The 26773-nt window shown below is 37.7% G+C and overlaps 1 protein-coding gene across 1 annotated transcript in view; it reads left to right on the plus strand.

Moving 5' to 3' along the window:
- The window catches only part of PTGFR (prostaglandin F receptor), a 46701-nt gene extending 35317 nt beyond the window's left edge, over positions 1-11384 (plus strand). The window contains exon 3 of the mRNA XM_059137221.1: positions 7501-11384. Coding sequence (XP_058993204.1) covers positions 7501-7803 — 303 coding nt within the window. The 3' untranslated portion in view covers positions 7804-11384. The remainder of the gene's footprint in view (positions 1-7500) is intronic.
- The last annotated feature ends 15389 nt before the right edge of the window (positions 11385-26773 follow it).

Raw genomic sequence — 26773 nt, forward strand, 5'->3', positions numbered from 1 at the left:
CCTTAAAAAACTAAAAATTTTAAACTAATTTTAATTGCAGCAGGCTCCTTTAATCTTAAGTACTTAGGCTCTCTGGGAAGGCTAGAGATGAATGGTCTCAGAGTCAGAGGCTGTTTTTGAAACAGGAGTTCACATAAACTTTCATTTACTTCTCTTGTTTTTCACCTTGAATTCCTGACTTCTTGAATCTGGGGCTGTCTGTCCTACTTTCTGCTTAACCCTCCAAAATTCTGTGCTTGAAAGTAAATGTTAGTTCTTGTCTTTCTCATGTCAGCTGTGGGAGTCTTTTCCCAATTATCCTGTCAAAAGTAGAGGAGAAAGATCTGAAGAAGGTAAAGACAGAAGGCATAATATAATTGAAGAACTATTATGCTGACATTTTTCTTATAATGTATTTTGCACATGGTACTGATATGGTGTCTATCAATGCTAGTGGAGTGGTGGCAAGTGTGGTGGAAGTGTAGAATGAGAGATTATGAACTACAGAGAGGTTAGGGAAGGCCTCCTGAGGAAGAAAGGGTGGGAACGGTAGAGGATTTAGACAGGTCCTTCCTGGAGAGGAAAGGACAGGGAAAATGACATGTTGTGGCACCTATGAAATGTTTGACAAATACAATGAACAAGTTGAAATAAGATAAGTGAATAAGTGAATCGTGTCTGGAGGACAATTAGGAGCCCATAATAGAATGATCTGGTTTTTAAGTGATAAGACAGCAAACTTGGGTGGACAGGGTGTGGGTTTAAGAGACATCCTGCGAGTGGATCCAGTGTACAAGGTCCTGCCCTTGGTTCCATATCTGAGGCTCCAGAATTGGATATTTATTTATTTATTTAAGAGATTTTATTTATTTATTTGACAGATAGAGAGAGAGAGAGAGATCACCGTAGGCAGAGAGGCAGGCAGGCAGGGAGCAATGGGGAAGCAGGCTCCCCACTGAGCAGAGAGGCCGCCGTGAGGCTTGATCCCAGTACCCTGAGATCACGACCTGAGCTGAAGGCAGAGGCTTAGCCCACTAAGCCACCCAGGCGCCCCCAGAATTGGATATTTATACCACAATGCAAATCCATTAAGATCGATTCACAGATATGGGACTTTAACCATGCATAGTTATGTCTAAATATTTATATATCCATACATATAATTCTGAATAATTTGGAAATTATTTGGAAGTAAATAATTTGGAAAAAAAATTTTGGAAAAAAGCAGGGAAATGTGAAGGCTGTCTCGCTTCACTAGAAGTACATCTCATAAGTGAGAAGCTTATTTCCTATAATGTCTTAGGAGTTAGGATTTATTCAAAGGAGAAACTACCTGAGGTAATCCTGGAGGCACAGATAGAAGTGGTTTGAATGGGTTTTAAGCAATGATTTATACACTGAGCTCTGTCCTTAATTGACTATATAGAGAGTGTAAATTTTATTTCCGACAAGTGCATTTTTTAAAGGAAGATCAAGAAACCAGTGGACAGCCAGGCATTTGCAAGCCATGTTTTATGACAAGCAGTAGAAGAAATGGAGAAATAGATAGAAGTTAGTGTTATTTTTAAAGTATGTGAAAAGCTTACAGCACTTAATCCAGGATGCTCTGGAGGCCAAAACTAGAATATGTAAATTTCAGCTCATGATACAAGAGAATGTTCAACCACTCACACAGTTTTAAAGTTATTTTTAGAGAGAGAGAGTGCGTTTGCAGACATGGGGAGGGGAGGGGCAGCGAAGAGGAAGAGGGATAATATTAAGCAGGCTCCATGATCAGCATGAAGTCTACTCAGGGCTTGATCTCATGACCCTGAGATCATGACTGGACCTGAAATCAAGAGTTGGATGCTTAACTGGTGGGGCCATCCAGGAGCCCCAATAACTCACACAGTTTAAATGGAAGAGATTGTCCCATGGATCGTGCTGAATCTTTTCCATCAGATACACAAAGACAGCTGTAAGGAATTCTGTTTTATAAAGAGGACTGGACTGGGTAATGGAAACTTCCTTGCTTTCTCTAAGATATATGGTGATCCTGTCTTCTCATGTGAGGCGATGTGGACTTCTGTGTGTTTATGATCAGTGAATCATATTTTGTCTCTCTTTGCTCTTAGAATCTGTTTAGTTACATTCCTGCTTCACTTTCTGAGGTATGAACTTGTATCTTGGTAGTAGTGATCACATGAACACATAATTGTTTACTTGATATCATCTCTAGCTTTGGGCTAAGAAACTTGAACAGAATTCCCTGGGTCCCCCTGACTAGGAGACATCAGTCCTAAATCCTGGTTAGTTGCCCCTGTCTTGTCATCCTTGGCCTGTCTTAGAGGTGAGGGGTGTGTATCTGTGTTAATCTAAAGGGAGAAAGAGAAAGGCTTCTTCAGGCATTTTTATGGTAGGAACAGGGCCTCCATTCTGCATTGTTTTCACTTTCCATCCCAGCATTGCCTCAGGGTGGGTGGGGATGTTGGCAGGAGAAGTGGCAAGAACACAGGGCCAGGAAATGCCCATTTCTTGTGCTGAAACAGATTCTAAAGGTGTCCTTCCCTCAGTGTGGTTGCTGTTGAAGTCTCTGTTTCTTCAGGCAACTGCTTCCCATCGTATCTCCCACTCCTCAGAAGGCTTTCTCTACTCTTTCTGGGTGTCATTTGGTAGGAAGTTTGAGCACCTCAGGGCCTAGAGGCAGTAGAGAGGTCATTAGAAGGACAGACCCTGGACAGGCTCTGATGTTTCCTATGGACTGGTCCCTTATCTTGCTGAACCAGACTTTGCTTATCTGTAAGATGCAGATAACAAGGCAAATGTCCCAGAGTTGCTAGGATGATTATTTGACCTACAGGTAGGAAGGGGCTTCCTAGCACAGGGAATACTCAGCTCTATTTTCTGTTGTTAGTATTATTGGCTGTGTCTCACTCCCATGTGACACAATGTAACTAAACAAGATTCTGGTTTACAGGAGACTTTCTGCCTTTCACATGACTCAGGATCCCATAACTACGGGAATGACCAGTTCTCTGGACTCATGCTGGCCTGTGTTTTCATAGAGATCAAGTTCTTTGAGGGGTCTGTGGTTTGTCATAAGGATGTTTTCTTAATTGTGTAGTTGCTCATTCAGTTAGGAATAATTTATCTTTATTGTGACTTAGTACTTTCTCTACTTGGTCTCTAGTGTATATCTTTTGATTGTATTTATTTTACATTTTCTGTAGTTTTTCTTAAAGAAGTGATCACATGTGACATAACATATATACATTTTATTTATTTTACATTTTGTTATATTTGGTATCTCAGAATAAATGGCTATATTTTATTGCCTTAAAAAGTGTCAGAAAAGGAAGTTATGCCATTATTTGGTAAGTCTAGTAGCTGAGAACCATATGAACGGTTATTCCTACGAGTTCTGGCATAAATCTTCTCACTAAAAAGACTAAAAAAAAAAAAAAAAAAAAAAAAACCAAACCCAAAAACAAAAACAATGCCAGCCTGGGGGGAAGAGACTGGATTAGCAAATGAAAATACATGGATTCTACGAATGAACCTTCTTGATCCTGGTGAACTTTTTGATTTTTCAGGTATAATACATTTTTTCTTCTCTATGTGCTATTTAGTTTAAAATTTTCCCCACTGCTTGTTTTACACATCATTTCTTCAGCTGGTGTGAAGGAGCAAAGATGCACATATGGTTGGTATTGTCCCATTCCAAAGGGGAAGGAATCTACCCAGCATGTCCCATTTTCTCATTTCTTTCAACTTTTCTCATTTCTTTGCAACTCAGAGTCTTTCAGCAGAGGCAGGAATGTGCTGTCAATTGGGTCATTGGTTAGTCTTCTATCAATATACCCAGTAGAAAATAAAAAGTTACTCTGTACAAATGTTTGTATTTTGTGGCAATATTTTGCAGCTTTTCTACAGCTGGGGTATAAGAAATACCATACAAAAAAAAAAAAGAAAAAAGAAATACCATACGCTCTTGTCTTCCTCCCATTGTAGTATTTTTGTCTTACTTATCTCTAAATCATCTACCATGCTCAAAATGCTGTTTTAAAAATCTTAATGAGTAGTCAGTAAGTGGAAAATGACTGAAATATTGTTACCGCTTATATTTAATGGATTAGACATTTATATAATTTAAATATGGAAAAATAGTTATAAAGAAGTATCCTCTTAGAGCCTCTATATTTCAATTTTTACATTTTTTTTAAACCTATATTTTTGGATTTGCATAAGAGTAATTTTTTCCTCCTGAAGTTTTTTTGCAGTCACTATTGCAGAGATAAAATATTCTATTTCACAAATGCTGTACGGTTCAATCACCACAAATATATTTGACTCTAAAAGTCACCTGTTTATTGGGGATGGATTCAGTAACTTACATAAGATTCCTTTTCTAAAACTGCCATTGCAATTCAATTAAAATGGAATTTCTCAGGGCTCCTGGGTGGCTCAGTTGGTTAAGCATCTGCCTTTGGCTCAGGTCATCATCTCAGGGTCCTGGGACTGAGTCCCAGATTATGCTCCCTGCTCAGCGGGGAGTCTGCCTCTCCTTCTGCCTCTTCTGCCCCCACCTCCTTGCTCATGTGCTCTCTCTCTCTCAAATGAATACATAAGTTCCTTAAAAAAACAAAATGACTACATTGAGATATCACCTTACACCAGTTAGAATGGCCAAAATTAGCAAGACAAGAAACAACATGTGTTGGAGGGGATGTGGAGAAAGGGGAACCCTCTTCCACTGTTGGTGGGAATGCAAGTTGGTGCAGCCTCTTTGGAGAACAGTGTGGAGATTCCTCAAGAAATTAAAAATAGAACTTCCCTATGACCCTGCCATTGCACTCCTGGATATTTACCCCAAAGATACAGATGTAGTGAAAAGAAGGGCTATCTGTACCCCAATGTTTATAGCAGCAATGGCCACAGTCGCCAAACTGTGGAAAGAACCAAGATGCCCTTCAACGGACGAATGGATAAGGATGATGTGGTCCATATACACTATGGAGTATTATGCCTCCATCAGAAAGGATGAATACCCAACTTTTGTAGCAACATGGACGGGACTGGAAGAGATTATGCTGAGTGAAATAAGTCAACCAGAGAGAGTCAATTATCATATGGTTTCACTTATTTGTGGAGCATAACAAATAGCATGGAGGACAAGGGGAGTTAGAGAGGAGAAGGGAATTGGGGGAAATTGGAAGGGGAGGTGAATCATGAGAGACTATGGACTCTGAAAAACAATCTGAGGGGTTTGAAGTGGCGGGGGTGGGGGGTGGGAGATTGGGGAACCAGGTGGTAGGTATTAGAGAGGGCATCAATTGCATGGAGCACTGGGTGTGGTGAAAAAATAATGATACTGTTATGCTGAAAATAAATAAATAAATAAAGAATACTCCATCCAGCAAGACAATCATTCAGAATAAAAGAATAGATAATATATATTTGATGAGTAAATTTGATGAGTAAAGAAAAATATAAAATGAAAATATCTCATTGGGTGCTTTCTTCTAAGAGAAACTGGGCTATATAGGTTTATTTATTCTATCCTAATGGTTAACTTGGGGAACAGGGACATAGTGTCTATACCTGACCCAGGTACTATTGGGTGAGGACTGCGTTTTTTGTTTGTTTGTTTGTTTGTTTGTTTTTTTCTGTGTTGAAACTTGGTTGGTTTTACTGAGCTCAGAATGTTTAGACTTGCAGTTTGATACATTATTTCCCTAGGAAATGAACCCTGAAGCAAAGAACCATTTCCCAACCATTTCTTGCATGGATTGCAAGATCCTTTGTTTTGTTTTGTTTTGTTTTTTTGAGTGATAATAAACAACTTTGGAATCCTTTACTAGTGGGTGGCATTGTATTAAAGCTTTCAGAAACATTTTAAGCCTCAAAATATTAGACAGTTATGGTGGATGATCAGATGTTCCTCTGATGACTAGTTCCTATGCTTCTAGAAATGGTCTCAATGAATAGAAAATAATATAGTTTTATTCATTCCAACACTTATTGAGTACATCTTAGGTGTCAACTTTTGTACTGGATGTTAAAAAAAAAAAGAGATGCGTATAGATATAGAGACAAATGCATAATTATCATACAGTGTGGGATGTGATGTAACTGGCTGTGGACAGGGGGCTGTGGTGACACAGAGGAGAGAGCAACTTGCTAATCCCTGTTGGTAAAGCTGGGGAAACTTTCATGGTGATGAGCCCATTTTTACATGGGGCTTGAGGTGTGGACAGGCATTTACCAGGCAGAGGAAGGGGGAATAGGCATTCAAAATAAAGCCGAAGCTGAGAAGGGCACAGTGCATCTGGGACAGGTGAGGGCCTTCAGGGCAGGCTGGAGCATCGGGTATGTGCAGGGGAGATGAGATTGTGGCAGACCTCAGATGTATCATCCAGGAACCAGCTAAGGAGCTGGTACTTTGTTCTGTAGATAATGAAGGTTTTGATAAGGGACCTTCATCCTTCAGCCACTAATATCAACAGGCCAAATTAAGACATTTCCTTCTCATAATGGTCCATTAAGAAGACAAGAAAGACTTGATTTTCTTTTCATTTGTATTTTAGGCTTCGTTATATCCTCTCTTAAGGCTGGTGGTGTAATGGTCCAAACCTCCCTTAATTTTTCAGTTTCACCTTTTGTTCATTTATTCTTACTTTTTATTTATTTATTTATTTATAGCCAAGGTGTTTTCAAAGCCTTCTTGTATGTCTGTTCTGCAACTGTTTGTTTTCACAAAGCTAGGCTCAGTGATTAGGCCAGTTTTAAGTTGTAGCTGGGACCTCTTACGGAACTTATTCCACAAAATTATTCCTTTTTAACATCATGAGTGATCAGGAAATGGATACATGGGACCAAAATATGCATTGTTATTGTTAACTCCAGGGTACTGTAAAGGGGAATCATTTCCTCAAAACCCTTAGAAAATTCCATTGCATTTTTGGAATATTCTAGGCAAGTTGAGGCAAGGGTGAGGGATGCTGAGAAGGGACTATGAAATAAGAAGAAATTGGTATTGTAGTTACCAAGCAGAAAACTCTAAAAGTGACATTCTGGAACAATACCATTTCTATGTGCAAGTTGTATCAGATGCTCTGAATTCATTCTAAAAACCTCTTATCTATAGTTTATCTGTACTTTTATTTACAAATAAACTTAAGTGTTTTTTTCATGGAAACACACACATGTGTTGGCTTTCAATTTACCATTCCCAAAAGTAAGAAAAAGTCAGTTACTTATATCAGTGTTTGTCCTCTCTTGGGTCATTCTATTTGTGCACATTTGACTTGCCATGTAAGTTATAATTTTTGTAGTTTTAATGTCAATATAAACTCAAAGGAATCAGATATCTACGTCATTGTTGCTGCTACTGTTCATTTCTTTATGTCAGTGTTTTGCAAAATAACATCACTTTGTGGAAAGTGAAATGGATACCTTGTAGCCTAGCTAGTTAAGTTAAACAACTCTGGCACTGAGAAATTATCTGTATCAATGGATTTTGTTATTTTGCTTGTTCTGCAGGTGACAATGGCCAACATTGGAATAAACGGAGATCATTCTCGGGAGACCTGTGAAACAACAATTTTCGCTCTCCGAATGGCAACGTGGAATCAAATCTTAGATCCCTGGGTGTATATTCTGCTGCGGAAGGCGGTCTTGAAGAATCTCTACAAACTCTCCCGGCGCTGCTGTGGGGTCCATGTCATTAGCTTGCACATGTGGGAGCTTAGCTCCATTAAAAATTCCTTAAAGGTTGCTGCTATTTCTGAGTCCCCAGTTGCAGAGAAAATAAATCAGCCAGCACCTGGTTTAATAGGACAGTAAGGCAGTGTAGGTCTAGGGCAACATTTAGGAAAGTTTTGTCAATATTTCAGTTAATTGGATGGAGACAGAAAGCCTAACTGGAAAATTCAGACCTCAGCAGTTAGTTTGGAGGCACTTTTGTCGGATTCAGCTGTTGATATTTGTGAAATTCGCTGTGCAATTCTATTTTCCCTTATTATTATTATTATTTCAACTGGAGGTAAACATAGTATGATAATGCCATGGGAGTCACACTGAAAAAGTGTTTTGGGCTTCTTTGTGTTATTCACGCTTTTGCAATGAGTGACTCTGTTGAGGCCTAAAGCCTTTGTGTGTCTTATTTGTCCAACAGCATCTTAATACTTAACCTGCACATGAAATAGCTGTTTGGGGGTCATTGCCCTGCAACTGTTCCTGATAAACGAGGCTCAGTGAAGGGGAGCGGCCTCACTGTTGGGTCTGGTCTATTACACCGCTCAGTATGTGCCTTCAATCAATGTATGAATGGTCCTGTCTCATGGGGTTCACTGTGGCTTGTTACAATGACCTCCATGACACCAGATGTGGACATCAGGTTGCCTGACCTCACGAGCCTCCTTAGAATGAGCCTATTCTTGTCATTTTGACAAATATGACTTCTTGCTTGTATTATTGTGATGGCAGATTGTTTGAAGGTTTCCTTGTGTGAGTCATAGATTTACCGTTCTCACATAATATCTTCCTCTGAAAATTCAGTAAACGATTTTTAGAGAAACCAAGACTCTACTACATAGGGGAATTTGCCTGGTAGCAGTTCCTGTGAAGCATGCCAAGGATAATGCGAACAGACAGAGCTTAAACCCCCGTGATAGGTACAAAGCATGTTGGCAAAGGAGCTCTACTCTGAACTGCCATTGCTGTATTAGAGAACAAAAGAAACACAGTCTATATATAATATTCCAAGACTATCTGTAGCTAGTGTGTTTGTGCTTTCTTCACACATGCATACACACACATGCATAGACACATACACATATCAAAAATTTCTATTGAAAGCTAGTTCATTAAATCTGTATGATATCTTCTAGAGCCTATGCTACCTGTGTCAAGGGGAAAATTGGCAATTAGTCAGGCACTTGGCGATCATTATTATGGGTACAAGAGATCAGGGGATAATGATCTCTCCCCAAATTTCCAGTAATACTTTAGACTTCTTTGCTTCTTTGTATAATCCAACCGCCCAATTTTCATGATCATTGAAAATGTTCCGGGGCCATCAGAACATAGGGTAGGTAGTTCTGCCTCTGTCAAAGAATTTTTGCTTTCATTACCTGTGGTCCATTTAAAAAAAATTAACCTTCTCTGTGAGACTGATTTCACATTCTTCAGGAAATCTCTGTGTTTCAGCTAGACTTAAATTATTACATTCACAAATTTTTGCTTTTGACTGGTAATACACATTGGAAGTTGTCCACTTTTGTGAATTTTGGTAAATTCTTATGAACAAATAAAAAGAAGTTAAGCAAATAACCTCATTGAAGATTTTAAAGGAAACACTTTTCCCAGTGAATTTAAAGAGCAGACACACACAGGGACACATGATATTCTTAATTTAAGAACAGTAAATGATGAGTCACACAAAGTTAGGCTATTCTCATATATAGAACACATAGTGGATGCTCATGATATACTTGCCAAATTGAGTTACAGACAAGATTTTTTTTTTTTTTTTTTGGTGCAAAATGAGCATGGAATTGCAAAGTCTTTTGCATTTTTATTTAAAATGGCAATTACATATTGGTTATTTTGATATGTATATGTGTGTATATGTATATTTAAATATCCAATGTATATACTTTTAAAAAAAGCCATTGCAATTTCTGATTGCTGTTACATTACATGAATGCTCTCATGTGTTTCAAGGGCACTTAAAACCCAGAACATTTAGTTGGCTTAGAGGAGACATTTATTTCCCACAGCTACTTAAGGGAGTGTTGGTGTCCTGGGAGCTGAGGCACAAGGAACCATACCTTCATCCTTTCTCCTTAGACTGGATAGGATATTGCAGCAAAATTTCCATGTACTGTGACGTGGGAGAGGTGTGCAGAGAAACTCTCATTCAGGGCTCCAGACCTCTTCTCCTTGAGGCTTTTAGGTAAATAGCATCATGGTTTTTCTGATGTCATGGTTTTTAAGACGTCACTCTGGCCATGAGCATCTATATCGAGGAGATACTGTGACCTTACCGTATGTGGGAATGCATGGGCATGTGAGGTATTAGGGAACGACAGGACAGTCAGTCTCTGCATGTCCTGGAGGGATTCACTTCATTATCTGAGCACAGGTTTAGGGCAACTAAGGTGGTTTTATAATGAGGTTAAACCCAAGAAGTAGACACCAAAAATTGAAAAAAAAAAATGTAATAGAAGAATATGTGTTTACATTGTGTTAGACCTTTTGTCCAAGGAAAATAAAGTGAACACAATATACATACATCTGACTTCAGAATTTTATTTCTGTTATTATATATATCTCAGCGTAGTTTGGCATCTTGTATGTTGAATAATAGAGTGTAGCTGCCAGCAACATATTTCACAGAAATGTTTAAAGTGAAAATTACTTTGTTCCGATTATTAGAAATGAGTAGCACAAATAGTGTTCACCAGGTTAACCAATTTTGGAATTTTAAGGTCTGTTTTAAAATTTATAATTAGACCATCAGAGCAACTGAATTATCCTTCTCATTGAGTAAAGTAGTATCTGAGCAACTTCACATACTATCTGATCATATTACTTCTGGGGAAATTGATTATTCTAAGCAAATGACTTGTAAATGCAGGTTTTTTTTCTTTTGTTGGTGAATTTAAAAACTGAGACAAAAGCTAACAGCAAATGGGTTTTTTCGAATTATAAACAAAGACAGGAAATGCTGACTCATAATTAGTTGTAGGTACTTCCTACTGTTTCACACTTTTTCCTGAGGATTTAACTAAGTGACACAAATATTCTAAATTTTTTCCTAAAGGCTGAAAGTTCCGTGTAATTATTTGCATTGCTGAAGTACAAAATACCTAAAAGTTAACTCACACATACACACACACACGCACACACACACACACACATACGCATCTGTCTTATGAAATAAATAGTCTTGTTTGCTCATTTTCAGTCTTTAAAAGAAAAACCTGCTTTAGTTTTGTGTCTAATCTGAATTTAGACCCCAGGTAAGAGCACTTGCTAAACACATAGATGAACTTTTTGAAACTTGCTGCTAGCTTTGCCTGTATCACCACCATTGCTACAAATTAATAAACAAAGGTCAGAATATGAAACATGGGATGGGTATACACATTTTCTCACTTCTTCGTCTGGGTGTCAAATATTTTACCACGTGGTAAATAATGTTGGACTTCAGCTTATTACTGAGGTATTTTAATGGTAGATACAATGTGTTATGTGAATAAATATATTTTGTGTTCTTCATACTTGCTGGACTGTATGAAATTAAACAGTGATATGTATATTTTGTGGCTTGTATCAATGTGCAACTCATGGAATTTTAGTGTTTTGACTAGTTTAAAACTTCCAACAAATGATTTACAATAAACTTGGACTAGTGTTAACCAAGAGTGGCTGTTTTTAGGAAGGTCGTATAAAGCTTGGAACTTGAACCTAAACTTCCATTTTTATATCTTCGGTGGGAAAAATTTCCACTTGTTTTCTTTTATTACCTTTGGTATCTGTTTCCTGATTCTTTTTCTTGTTGTTGTGGGTCACCTAGGCAGGTCATAAATTTTAATGGGAATCTGATAATTTCCAAAACACACTGGCCTAGATGTGTCAGGATAGCAGAGACATATCTGTGATAACAAATGGCCGCCCAAGTCTTCATGCCGTGAACCCTCAAAGGGCTTACATCTCACCCATGGCTCATGTCCACTCAGAAGGGGAGCTCTGCCCCTTGTAATCACTCAGACTTTAGGTGACAAAGCCCCCACCGTCTTCTATGTTGCTTTTTGCCTTGCTACAGGGAAAAAAGCATGGTAAATCATGAACTGGCTCTTAGAGCTTCCACCTGGAGTTAAGACATATTCTTTTTGCTCACACATCTCTGGCCAAAGCAATCGAATGGCCTACTACCTTCAAGGAAGCAGGCTAGTATAATACTATGATATGCCTTTGAGGAGAACTGAAAATAATTGGACAGCATGAAAGATTTCCCTATTAGGTCAAATATTTTTGTGCTTGCCTTTCTAACATAATTCAAACTAGAACTCTTTCTTTTAAAGTTTTTATTTATTTAAGAAAATCATGGAATGAAAGCATTTAGAATTCATTCTTCTAACTAGCCTATAATCAGTAAGATTATAAGACAGAATAAATGCCACATACGCTGTTTGCAATTAATAGGAATTTTGGAAGATTAAAAAGTCAATATAGAATAAGAAGTGAAAAAACTTGTTCTCTTTTTTCTTTCTTTTTTTTTTTTAATTTGAGAGAGGGAGGGGGAGAGAGCACGTGCACACATGAGCAGGGGAAGGGGCAGAGGGGGAGGATCCCAAGCCGCCTCTGCTCCCATACCGAGCCCGACATGGGGCTCAATCTCACAACCCTGAGATCACGACTTGAGCTGAAGCTAAGAGTTGGATGCTTAAACTATGCCACCCAGGTGTCCCGAAAATACCATTTTATATATATCCTTATTCATAGCAAAGTAGAGGCAGAATGGCCGAAATATAAAGAAACTGTGTTTTGGCTTTAAAGTGTGCTTTACTGGCTCCTGGGTGGCTCAGTTGGTTAAGCAACTGCCTTCAACTCAGCTCATGATCCTGGAGTCTGGGAATCGAGTCCCTCATTGGGCTCCCAGCTCCGTGGGGAGTCTGCTTCTCTCTCTGACCTTCTTCCTTTTCATACTCTTTCTCACTCTCTTTCTCTCTCAAATAAATAAATAAAATCTTTTAAAAAAATAAAGTGTGCTTTACATTTTCACTTATACAAGCATATGAACTCTTAGAGTTTTGTATTTATTTATTTAAAAGATTTTATTTATTTATTGGACAGACAGAGATCACAAGTAGGCAGAGAGGCAGGCAGAGAGAGGAGGAAGCAGGCTCCCTGCTGAGCAGAGAGTCTGATGTGGGGCTTGATCCCAGGACCCTGGGATCATGACCTGAGCCGAAGGCAGAGGCCCCAAACCACTGAGCCACGCAGGTGCTCCTAGAGTTTTGTATTTAATACTATTTGAGTTCTTTACATATCCAATTGGTAAAACCCCAAATTAACAAAATGCTTTCTGTTGGCGTAGTGCTAACTTTCCCGTGTTAAATAAGGCGATCCTATACCAGTATACACAGAAATAATTTTAGTTTAAGAAAAGGAGATTCTACTAGACATACTGTTGTGTTGTAAAACTTTCGTTCTTCAATAACCCATGTTGGTACATGCAGAGCATTCCTTTTAACAACTAAATACTCTTACATATAAGAAGTATACTATAATTTAAATAATAATTTTCTTACTGAAACAGAGCTGGTTTTGTTTTTGGTCATTTCTCTCTTTCCAATTATGTTATTTCAATATACACATCCTTATCCCTTCTTGTGTTCTGTGGGATTGTTGGGTTAAGGGCACGCACATTTTCAATATCCATAGAAACTGCCCCACTGTTACATGTGTACTTGGCTTCTCTTCTTAAGAAAAGGCCCTATTCCTATGTTTATTTCAGCAATCTTTTTATTGTGAGCCACATGATTGGCAAAATAAATTGTATTTAATATTAGCTTTGTTATGTTACTTGTATTTCCCATCAGTAATGAGGCCAAGCAACTTTTTATACCTTTATTAGTCATTTCCACTTCCTTTGTAAATTTTCTGTTCCTGACCTTTATCTATTTTTAATGTTAATTTTTTCTTACTGACTTTCAGGAGGACTGTGTATATTAAGGATATTGTCTTAGTTAGCTTGGGCAGCTATCAAAAAATACCACAGACTGGGTGCTTAAACAAGAGAAATTGATGCTTCAAAGTTCTGGAGGTTCGAAGTCCAAGATCAAGGTGTCAGCCAATTAGGGACCTGGTGGGAGCTCTCTTCATAGCCCTCTTCTAGATGTTTCCTCACATGGTGGAGAAAGAGATGGGGGATGGGGGGTGGAGAAGGGGGAAAAGATAGAAGGGAAAGGAGAAAGAATGGGAGAGAGAACTCTCTTTCATCCCAAAGGCACAAATCCCATCACGAAGATCTCAGCCCTCAAGACATCATCTAAATCTAGTTACTTCCCAAAGATCCCATCTTCAAATACCATCACACTGAGGAATAGGGCTTAAACACATGAATTTTGAGGAGGGACACAATTTAGTCCATACCAGACTTTATTTTTTATGAATGTTACAAATAATTTTCTTCCAAGGCTGCCATTTTCTTCTATGCTGAAGGTGTCTTTCACCATATTAGATGAGTTCTACTTTTTTACTTAGGCAGAAATAACTTTGAATGGGTTCTTTATTTTGTTTCTTGTTTAGAAAGACTTTCTGTCTTCAAAGATTACAAATATATCCCCCTATGTCATTTTCTACACTTAGAGTTTTGTTTTTTAACTTTAGATGTTGTAGCTGTCATAGAGTTTATTTATTTTTTGGTACCATGTAAGATAAGGACCTAACATTTTTTTTTTTTTTTTAAATATTGAATGTGTAACAAATAGACCCAACATCATGACAGCAGTTTTACAAAAAAGTTTTTTTCATTATATTCTTGGAACCTTATCTGGGGTACCTCTATATTAGGCTTTTTGAAATATTGAGCTTAGCTCACCTGGCCTGTTACTAATTCAGTTTGGTAATACTAATCTACACCACACAATTATAAAAGTAATACTACTCCTGGGATCACCAATGACCCTAAGACCTATCACCAGTAGGACATTGGATTTGAAATGCTTTTTTTTAGTAAAGAAATTTTATGTGTATGCCACATAATTTTATGGAATGCTATTTCCCTTTTTGCCTGCTGATGTCTGCTTGATGTCTGCTGTGACCAACAGTTTCCAGATGGTTAAATGGGTTAATTACGAGTTGTATTAATCTGCTAGGGCTGCTGTAACAAAGTACCACAGACTAGGTGGCTTAAAAAACAGATTTATTTCCTCACGATTTTGGAGGCTGGAAGTCTGAAATCAAGATGGTGGTAAGGTTGATTTCTTCTGAGGCCCTTCTCCCTGTCTGTAGGCGACTGTCTTCTCCCTTTGTCTTCAATTGGCCTTTCATCAATATCTAATCTCATCTTCTTATAAGGACACCAGTTACACTGGACGAAGGCCCAAGAGTTGTGATAACAAGAGTTAAAGGGGTGACCTCCTTTAACGCTAATTGCCCCTTGAAGACCCTATCTCTAATCCAGTGGCCTTCAGTGGAACTGGGGGATTAGGACTTGAACATATTAATTTTGGAGAGACATGATTCAGCCCTAACAAGAGTGTAGTCTGCAATACTGAGATAAATACTGAGATACAGTTAAAGTAACTGACCCACTTGGGGATTGAGCTTATTATCACAGGTTTATTATTATCCAGCGGTTCTCAAATATTACCATGCAGGGGCGCCTGGGTGGCTCAGTGGGTTAAAGCCTCTGCCTTTGGCTCAGGTCATGATCCCAGGGTCCTGGGATCAGCTCCGCATCGGGCTCTCTGCTCAGCAGGGAGCCTGCTTCCTCTCTCTCTGCCTGCCTCTCTGCCTACTTGTGATCTCTATCTGTCAAATAAAAAAAAAAAATATTACCATGCATCTGTTTTACATGAAAGACTTACTAAATGAGATTGCTGCTGGGCCCCACCGCAGGGAGTGAGTCAGTCAGTCCTTAGTAGGGTTGGAAAATTCGTATTTCTAACAAGGTCCCAGGGAAGGTCCCAGGCACTGCCAATCTGAGGAACACACTTTGAGAACCATTAATCAACCATGTTAACCAGCTACAGATGGCATGATATGAAACATACAAAGAAAAGTGCAACTTTTAGACTACGCAAAATTGTACCACTATTTTGGTATTGGCAATTTAATTCCTTCCCTAAGGACTGTTTTTGCTCTGACCTGAAACAAATTGGACCTGAAAAATGTCAGAGCTGTGCAGGAAGACACTAGAATGCAGGATGTTATAGAATGACAGTAAGAGTCACATACAAAAAGACAAAACAGATGTAAGTGAAATTCGAGTTTAGCTGGTCACATACCTCTTACTGATGTCTAAAAGACTTTTGTTGTCATATAGACCGACAACATTCCTATGGTCATCTGGAAATACTGCTGATGTCTTACCATTAACCAACCCCCCTCTTTTTTTTTTTCTAGAAAAAGAACAAGGCTATTTGGATTAACTTTACATTTTCCTCCCTTATATTTCCAATATTTGTAATCTTCTTTGATTATGTTTTCCATTCTTATTTGAGCCTACTTTGTCTTAAAATAATTTCCTACTTCAGTAAAATAAATCTTGAGTCGGTTGTTGGCTTCCAAGGGGAGGAGGGAATAATGCAACTTTTTCAGTTTCCAAATAAAATGTAATACTAATACTTTTGGGAAAAGTAAATTATTATAGTGGATTTTATTCAAAACAATTAGAATGACAGTAGAGAATAAAAGGACCCAAACTAAATAAAAATACTTGAACTCAAAATTTCATTCTTAAAGACATTAAAAATACAGCATCATTTGTATAAATCCAAGTAAGTGGCATTTCTAAGTTCGGGGGGGGGGGGGGAATTACAGAAGAAAAAGCCCAGGCTGAGGTTTTTAAAGACATGGTTCCACTCAGGAAAATTATTTTCCCTTTTATGAAGAGTGTGTTGTTGTTCTCTGGGAAGCTTACAAAGGATATCAAACATAAACACAGATAAAAATGTTGTAAGTAGTTGATCATTTTTTTAATCAAAGATTTTATTTATTTGAGAGAGAATGAGTGAGAGAGAGCATGAGAGGGGGTTGGGTCAGAGGGAGAAGCAGACTCCCCGCTAAGCAGGGGGCACAATGCAGGGCTCCTTCTTGGATCTTGAACTGAGCTGAAGACAGGCACTTAACCAACTGAGCCACCCAGCACCCAAGTAGTCAATTACTTAAATATATCGTTCCAAAATCTCAGAGTAAAATATATCAGTTTGTAAAATTTCAACTATTAGAAGAGTTGAAAACAGAAACAGGATATAGTTTCCTGATGATTGTCATATTTGTCATCACTTATGATTATGGTTTTATAAGATTAGTGATTTCCTCAAAGCAATACTCACAAGAAAATGCAAAACAGAGAGCTCAAAAATGTTCTGAGAATTAAAGAAGCTAAAATTAGAAGTACTACATAGCTATTTGCTTTCTAATTGTGGTTAGGCTGATATTAAAATTGTCCTGTAGTGATGTTTCTAGTGATGCCTTGGAAAATAATGGCATTTTCCATGAAGTAGAATTCTCCAGAAGATTTAGGTATAGCTCTTTGGATTTTACCCTTTTTCTGATTTGTGGTACATACCCCCTAAGCCTTTATTAATTGCACTAATCATCAACTTATAATCACTGGGAAGAATTTTCTAAAAGAACCCCATGTGCCAAGGTTTTGAGGTAAAAAGGAGCTTAATTTTTGTGGTGGTTGTGGTTTTGTGCTAAATAATAAACAGGTATCAGCTGATTACTGTCTCCTACATTCCATCAACACACTAGCCCATCCTTCAGGCCTGTGAAGATAGGTTGTTGGTCCCCTATAAGCCCATTATTGCTTATGTCCAACAAAAATATAAATGTATTTTAGACCAGTTCGCCTTTATGTGTGAAAAGAACCCATTGTGGATCATGATTCAGTCCAGAATGGAGGCAGCAGTTAATATTGACCTAATGAAGCATTATCAAGAGTAGCCTATGGGCTGGCACTTCTGTCATTCACTTGTACATGTATTTAAGAACTTTCCACATTCCTGATTTGTGAGGAGTAATCATGGAGTGGTATTAAGAGGGAATGATTTTAGCATCTCTAGCCTCAGAAGAAAAATCTCTGCAGATTTCAAGGATGGAAGATGATGTACCATCACACTACAGTATTGCTCTTGGAAATACTTCAACTCTTATAAGAATTACCAGTAATTCCTTACAAGATTATAACCACACTCTGAAATTCCACATTTCAGTTGGATTTCTGAGTAAGTTTTGCAAGTAGGTAAGAGTGTCATTATTAAATTTGTAACTCTTACTACCATCTGAGCAAAAGCTTGTGGTTTGACCTTCAGTTGCCTAATGACACATTTTTTTTTTTTAATGGAATAGAAGTCATTTCTTGCTCTGATGATTAAGAGATGGCACATGGCTGTTGAGTCCCAGTGTGTAAACTTAATGATTTTGCTTTCTTTGTAATTGCCACTGCAGGTCAAGCACCATCAGCTTTTCCTGATGTGTACCTGCTTAAGTGTTTTTCTTTTTCATCACTTTGTTTAGCAAAGGGTCACATTTTGCCTCTTCATAATGAATTTGTAATTTTCTTCCTAAAAAATAATTATGATGAATTTATGTAACTGCTTTCAAATTATTCCTTTCCAAAATCAGTTCTATGTTGAACAATAGTGGTGAGGGGATCATCTTTGTCATGTTCCTGATCTTAAGGGAAAGGCTCTCACCTTTCCTCATTGAGAATGATATTCACTGTGGGTTTTTCATAGATGGATTTTATGATATTGAGGACTGTTCCCTCTATCCCTATACTCTGAAGAGTTTTAATCAGGAAAAGATGCTATATTTTGTCAAATGATTTTTCTGCATCAGTTGAAAGGACCATGTGGTTCTTGTCTCTTCTCTTATTTATGTCTTCTATCACACAGATTGATTTGTGAATGTTGAACCACTCTTGCAATCCCAGGGATAAATCCCACCTGGTCGTTGTGAATAATCCTTTTAATTTACTGTTAGATCCTATTAGCCAAGATCTTGTTGAGAATTTTGGCATCCACATTCATCATGGATATTGGTATGAAGTGCTCCTTTTTGATGGGGTCTTTGCCTGGTTTTGGGATCAAGATAATGCTGGCCTCATAGAAAGAGTCTGGAAGTTTCCTTCCTATTTCTATTTTTTGAAACAGTTTCAGAAGAATAGGTATTATTTCTTCTTTGAATGTTTGGTAGAATTCTTCAGGGAATCCATCAGGCCCTGGACTCTAGTTTTTTGGGAGGTTTTTGATCACTGCTTCAATCTCATTACTGGCTATTGGTCTATTCAGGTTGTCAATTTTTTCCTGTTTCAGACTTGGTAGTTTATAGGTTTCCAGGAATGCATCCATTTCTTCCAGGTTGCTAAATTTATTGTTGTATAGCTGTCAATAATAACATATGAGAAAAAAGTTTATTATCATTAGCATTAAGGGAAATTCAAATCAAACCACATTGAGATACTATCTTACACCAGTTAGAAAAGCAAAAATTGACAAGGCAAGAAACAACAAGTGTTGAAGAAGTGGTGGCAAAAGGGGAACCCTCTTACACTGTTGGTGGGAATTCAGGTTGGTACAACTACTTTGGAAAATAGTGTGGATGTTCCTCAAAAAATTAAAAATTGAGTTACCCTATGACCCAGCAATTGCACTACTGGGTATTTACCCCAAAGATACAGATGTAGTGAAAAGAAGGGACATAGGCGCCCCAATGTTCATAGCAGCAATGTCCACAATAGCCAAACTATGGAAAGAGGCGAGATGCCTTTCATTGGATGAATGGATAAAGAAGATGTGGTCTGTATACACAATGGACTATTACTCAGCCATCAGAAAGGTGGAATACCCGGGACGCCTGGGTGGCTCAGTTGATTGAGGCCTCTGCCTTCAGCTCAGGTCATGATCCCAGGGTCCTGGGATTGAGCCCTGCATCGGGCTCTCTGCTCAGCAGGGAGCCTCCTCCCATCCCCGTCCAGCCTCTCTTGTCTACGTTTGATCTCTGTCTGTCAAATAAATAAATAAAATCTTAAAAAAAAAAAGATTGAATACCCAACTTTTGTATCAACATGTGTGGGACTGGAGGAGATAATGCTGAGTGAAATAAGTCAAACAGAGGAAGTAAATTATCACATGGTTTCACTTATTTGTGGAACATAAGGAATAACATGGAGGACATCAGGAGAAGGAAGGGAAAAATGTAGGGGGTGGAAAATGGAATGGGAGAGGAACCATGAGAGACTATGGACTGAGGGAAAACAAACTGAGAGTTTTAGAAGGGAAGGGGGGTGGGAGGAAGGGTGAGTCTGTTGATGGATATTAAGGAGGGCATATAGTGCTGTGAAGTGTGTAAACCTGGTGATTCACAGACCTGTACCCCTGGGGATAAAAATATATGTTTATAAAAAATAAAAAAATATAAAAAAAAACTAATGATGTACTGTATGGTGACTAACATAATACAAAAACAAAAACAAAAAAACAAAATCAGATCCAAACTATTCAGCATGACAAAGTTCTTCATTGTCTTGTCTGTGGTGGATCCTCTCTCGAAAGTCTGAGCAGCATTCTATCATCCCTTCTCGAAATTTCTAAATCTCTTTCTATCATTATCAAGGGCACTTATTTACCAATAACTATGTTTGTATCTTAAGAACTACTGTATTTCATCATGAGTAGTTCTCTTTATCAAGTTGTGAAAGTCAGATTCTTTTGAGTGGAATTTTTAGATTCATGGAGCTTATTAATTATATAATTTGATCCTTACTGTGATATTATTATTCCATTATATTATTATATTATTTTAAATAGACACAATCTATAGTTTGAAGAAGCTGTTTGCTTAAAAGCCCATAGACAGGGATTCCTGGGTGGCTCAGCTGGTTAAGTGTCCACTTTCGGCTCAGGTCATGATCCCAGGGTCCTGGGACTGAGTCCCCCATCAAGCTCCTTGTTTGGCAGGGAGCCTACTTCTCCCCTTGCCTGCCTCTGTCTCTCTCTCTCTGACAAATAAATAACTAAAATCTTAAATTAAAAAAAAAGCTCATAGAGAAGATTAAAACACCGGTCTCTTATAATCCAGGTTACATTGCTGCCATGAGAAAAATTTTAAATGCATTTGTATAATTACAATGCTACATAGATTACCTAATTTGAAAGACTGGACATAAGAATCGTTAGTGAGGATGCCATTTGTCTAATGTTATTTAACAATGGTTAAAGGAACATGAACAGATATTTCTCCAAAGAAGACATCCAGATGGCCAACAGACACATGAAAGATGCTCAAGATCACTCAACATCAGGGAAATGCAAATCAAATCACAATGGGATATCACTTCACCCCTGTTAGAATGGTTAAAATAAAAATGCAAGAAACAAGAAGTATTGGTGAGAATGTGGAGAAAAAGGAACCCTCTTACGTTGTTGGTGGTATACAAACTAGTGTAGTCACTGAGGAACTAGTATGGGGGTTCCTCAAAAAATTAAAAATAGACCTACTCTATGATCTGGCAATCACACTACTGGGTATTTACCCAAAAAATACAAAATCACTAATCCTAAGGGATGCATGCACCCTTATGTTTATAACAGCATTATTTACAGTAACCAAGATATGGAGGCAGCCGAAGTATTCACTGATTGATGAATGGATAAAGAAGATGTGTATATACATACACAATAGAATATTACCCAGCCATAGGAAGAATAAAATCTTGCTATTTGAGATGACACAGATGGAGCTAAAGAGTATAATGCTAAGTGAAATAAGTATGTGGAATTTAAGAAACAAAACAAATGAGCAAAGGGGTAAAACATGAGAGAGAAAGAGAGAGAGAGAGAAAACAAGAAACAGACTCTTAATTAGATGGTTTGGAGAGGGGAGGGGGGTGGGAGGATGTATGGAATAGGTGATGGGGATAAAGGAGGGCACTTGCTGCGATGAGCTCTGGATATTGTATGGAAGGGTTGAGTCGCCATATTGTACACCTGAAACTAATATAACACTGTATGTGAACTAACTGGAATTAAAATAAAAACTTAAAATAACAAAATTTTGAAAAACAGTAAAAAAAATTCTATGTTTTGTATATCTATCTCAAATACTACTCATTAAATTTTTGTTTTGGGAAACTTGGGTGGCTCAGTTGGTTGGGTGTCTGGACTCTTGGTTTTGGCTCAGGTCATGATCTGAGGGTCATGAGATCAAGCCCTATGTCAGGCTCCACACTCAGCAGGAAGTCTACTTGAAGATTCTCTCTTCCTCTTCCTCTGTCCCTTCCCCTGCTCACGCATGCATGCACAAGCTCTCTCCCCCTCTCTAAAATAAATAAATCTTAAAAAAATAATTTTTCTGTTTTTCCAGAACTATGCCTAACCATTTTTATTTTGATTTTGAGTATATTTAATAAATGAATACTCAGAATGAATGTAAATTTTTAAAAGAAATATTTATTTCCAATTGATAATTGGGTTTAAAAAATTAGGAGGCAATACAGTCACTTGGCATTCCTGATGCTCATGTATTTCTACACCAGTTGCAAAAGACCAGCTGGGAAAGGAGGAATATATGTGTCAATAGGGCAGAAAAGGAGAAATACATTTTTTGAGTGTACTCTATCCTAGTCATTGTACTTGATACACATTTCTGAATCTTCAAGAAACTCCATGAGGCATGTACTATTTTCATTATTTTACAATGAAACTGAAGTAAAGAAAAAGTACTTTGTAGGTTTCTAAAAGGCTTTGTTTATCATATCACAACCATACTGTTAAATATTAAATGTTGTAGAGGATTATGTCGGGGAAAAAAGTTCCACCCAAATCTAAAAAAAAAATCTGTTAGGACAATTGCTCTGATAGGGTTTTGGTTGGCAGGAGAAGAGAAAATCTAAGACAGTCCATCTCTCCGGTGAGATCTAAGTTTCATTTGGTCATGGGAATGTGAAATGACTTTACTCCGAGAATCGCCAATCTGTAGCAAGCAAATGTGATCCTAGAAATTGTTAAACCCTCAGTTTTACCAGTTATCTGTATCACTTTCTTTTTCTGGTGTAGATAAAGAAGGTCATCTAAGGAAAAATCAGGAAGAAGGGATTAGTTCTGTACTGGGGCAGGCAGCAGAAGATATAGCTGCAGGAAATCACTCCATGCTATACATTTGGGAAGTTTTTGGTACACTAGAATAGGGCTGTGGTGCAATGGTTATGTTTTCTCTTTGACTTTGGTATTTTGTACCTTCAGGATTTCCGTGTTTCTATACCAACTTCTTTCAAAACTGTAATGTATAACAGATCAACTGTTAATTGATGTTGCTTAAACAAAGTTTTCCTTGGTAGAATGCATTTGAGAAACCTACTCTAAATCTTTTCCAAGGCATGCCAAAATCTACAATAAGATTAAAAACCTATTTAATTAGTAGGCATGCCAAAATCTATAATAAGATTAAAAACCTATTTAATTAGTTTAATGGTTTTTAAAATGTATTAACTAGGACAAAAACTGCATGGAACCTTACAGGAACCCCTTGAAACCATTTTGAAAAGCACGGTTCTTGATAAGAAGAACACAGTTTCTTGCTATTCTTAGCTATACTTCGTGAACTTCCTCTGAGTACTATTAGCTTTATATGGAAAATTCTAGAGCAGAAAGCCATAAAATAAAAATTCCAAGAATCATCAATACTACTATGTATTCTCTCTTTAAAAAAAAAAAAAAAGATTTATTTATTTATTTTTAGAGAGAACATGATTGTGCATGCAGGAGGAGGGGCAGACATGAAGAGAGAGAGAGAGGAGGATTCTCAAGTAGAGAACACAGAGCCTGACCACTATGTATTCTTGATCTTTTGTATAATAAATCAGATGGCTTACTGCCTTCTGAACATTCATATTTATTGTAAAAGAAGATGACTAGAAAGGATCAAGTGTAGTCCCTTGGGACTAGATGAAGTAATGCTTACATTGTTGCCTTATTTTCCAGTGTTTACTTGCTTGTTCCAAGATAGAAATATTTCTGCTCTCACATTCCAAAGCAATGTTTGATGTGGTTTCATTCTTTAATGTCTCCGACAGTTATTAACTAAGTGAGAAGGTGTTAAATAGAAGTTAGCTGAGAAGGAAAAGTTTGACATGGATTTTAAGAAATTTCTTCTGGCCTGTAGCACACTTTCATCCAGTACCAAATCTGTACAATCCATGGTTGACTCTTAGCCATCCCTAATTCTTCCAGTGTTCTTCCTACAGCAAAGTAAATGCAAGCATTAGTTAGCAGTGAGAAATGTAGAATTAGTCCATGAAATTAGGTTCCTAAGATTAGTCATAATCAAGGATAGCCCAGCAGAAAGGTGCAGGGTATTCAATGTGCCTTTAACCAATAAAATAGCAAGTAGAACAAAGGGAATGGGAAGAGTATTTTGGGTGTAATATGTTTCTCTCAGGCTAACTGGTTTCTCTTATAAATCTATTTGATTTCTTTTAGGATATGAACCCCTGGAGATACTGCAGATTAAATTTTACAGGATGTTGGAAATGTGTGAAAATCATCTAGAGCAGACAAAATAAAATCTCCATCTTGATTGTAATTTGTCATGTTGCTATGTCAGTTACTTAGAGCCGTAGAATGGTGGATTGGAGCCTATTTTATCACTCGAGGTTTTTGAAGGAAGTTCTGTACTGTTTCCTAGAAATGGTTATTGCTGTTTCTGACTTAATCACTGACTCTGCTCTATGAGGCTGAAGCAGAAAGAGAAAATGGGAATGGATACAGTGTCGTCATCACATTGATGGGTAAACCCATGCGACTGAGAGTTTCAGAAGCGGGCCACTAGTCCAATGATGACTGAAGATGAGAAAATTTTTTCCCTGCCCAGTGGGAAATTTCAGTCAACTATCGGAGTAGGTTTCTTTGTGACTGAAAGACAAGGGCGTTTGTCTTTGTAGTTGTGGTGGTCTACCAGTAATTCCACAGTACCTCACCCTGCTGTCACTCAATACGAGTCACAGAGGAATTTTGAAGGAATAGTGACTTTATTGACTCATGACAGAACATTTTTAAACACAACTTAACCCATATTTCAAACAAAGATTCCAACTAGAGTCATGTCTGGTTAGTAGGGTGCAGGGTGACTATAGCCGCAATTTTGCGTTGTTGTATCGGTCATGGGAATTCGCAAAGGAGAAACTGCAGGTGCAGCATATCTTTGCTAAAACACAAGATAGTCCTCCATGGATTGAAAGATTCTGAGTTAGGGTTTCAGAATTGTCCTGGAAACACGATTAGGTATCATGTTGTTCCCATGCCTCCCGTGAAGTAGAAAACAAAACGTCTGCATGGACCTTCAAGGCACCAGGTGTCTGGGCAGAGATATTTACCAGAAGATTCAATAGTATCAACAAACTAGTAATTTTTTTCCTCTTTCTAGAAAGAATATGGATCAAATGCATTTGCCGAAAAATAAATTCACAGAAATCAAATATACCATTCAAAAGATTTTCATACAAACGTAGTGATCCAAAGGGGCACGTGCACCCAAATGTTTATAGCAGCAATGTCCATAATAGGCAAACTATGGAAAGAACCTAGATGTCCATCAACAGATGAATGGATAAAGAAGATGTGGTATATATACACAATGGAATACTATGCAGCCATCCAAAGAAATGAAATCTTGCCATTTGCGACAACATGGATGGAACTAGAGCGTATCATGCTTAGCGAAATAAGTCAAGCAGAGAAAGACAACTATCATGTGATCTCCCTGATATGAGGAAGTGGTGATGCAACATGGGGGCTTAAGTGGGTAGAAGAAGAATCAATGAAACAAGATGGGATTGGGAGGGAGACAAACTATAAGTGACTCTTAATCTCACAAAACAAACTGAGGGTTGCTGGGGGGAGGGGGGTTGGGAGAAGGGGGGGCTGGGTTATGGACATTGGGAAGGTTATGTGCTTTGGTGAGTGCTGTGAAGTGTGTAAACCTGGCGATTCACAGACCTGTACCCCTGGGGATAAAAATATATGTTTATAAAAAATAAAATATTAAATAAAAAATTAAAAAAAAAAAAGCTTGATCTCTCTCCAGAGATCTGCTTTTGTTCCAAAAGATATTCATAGTTTGAGGAAAAAAGCCTGGTACTTGTCAAAGATACTGGAAAAACCAGTGAAGTAAGAAGGTTGATAGAATATCAAGTGAAGTAAAAACAAAGGATGAAAAAAATTTCAGATTTACAAGATTCCAGGATTGAAGCTGGGCTGTAGTGAGAATGTTGCTTTAGGCCTGACCTTTTTGACTTGCATGGTGAGGGGCCCCGTTCTGACGACTTTGGTCTGCCCATTACCTATTTCCAACTTTTCAGCCTTTCTGCTCTCTTTACCCCCTCCAACTCTAGAAGAAAAACAAAAGTGCCTCCTTGTTCTCTTTTTGTATCTTTCTTTTTTATATCCTCGTTCTTCATTTTCCTTAAGATACCTTTTTTGGTCTTGGTTGAATCCTCAGATAATGTACACTGCTAGGAGAAAGAAAAAAACTGCATTGTGTGGTTAAACATGTTATTTCTTAAACTCTTACAGCCTGTTTATCCTGCAAGTAATATTTGAAGAAAATCTGCTTTAGTCTTACAGTTTTTATCATGAACTTCTAAGGCAATTGACTTTATGAGGTGCTTTTGGCAAACAGAAGATTTTATTTTTTCTCCCTTGTGTCCTGGAGTTGGCTAAATAAAATCTGTTATGAAGGATATTTTGTTAAAGATTTTTAGTCGTTGGCCACTCATCTGTTAAATGTCTCAGTAATATGTTCTTGGAATCACAGTTGTTGGTATTTTTGAGATATTGACTATGCTAGTGATGTTTTGAAGAAGTTTTAAAAATACCAGGGTCCCAGCAGGTGTATGCTTTACAGAGTAACTGAGTACATTAATCAGTAAAAAAATCAACCCAATCTTGTTGGTGTGTACCTCTCCAATATCAATTAATCATCCCAGTGCATTATAGAACTCACTAGGTAGAAAGTATTTGCAGAAATGTCTGTTCATGTCTTCTGCCCATTTCTTGATTGGATTATTTGT

This window comes from Mustela lutreola, chromosome 10 (assembly GCF_030435805.1).
Source record: "Mustela lutreola isolate mMusLut2 chromosome 10, mMusLut2.pri, whole genome shotgun sequence".
Taxonomy (NCBI): domain Eukaryota; kingdom Metazoa; phylum Chordata; class Mammalia; order Carnivora; family Mustelidae; genus Mustela; species Mustela lutreola.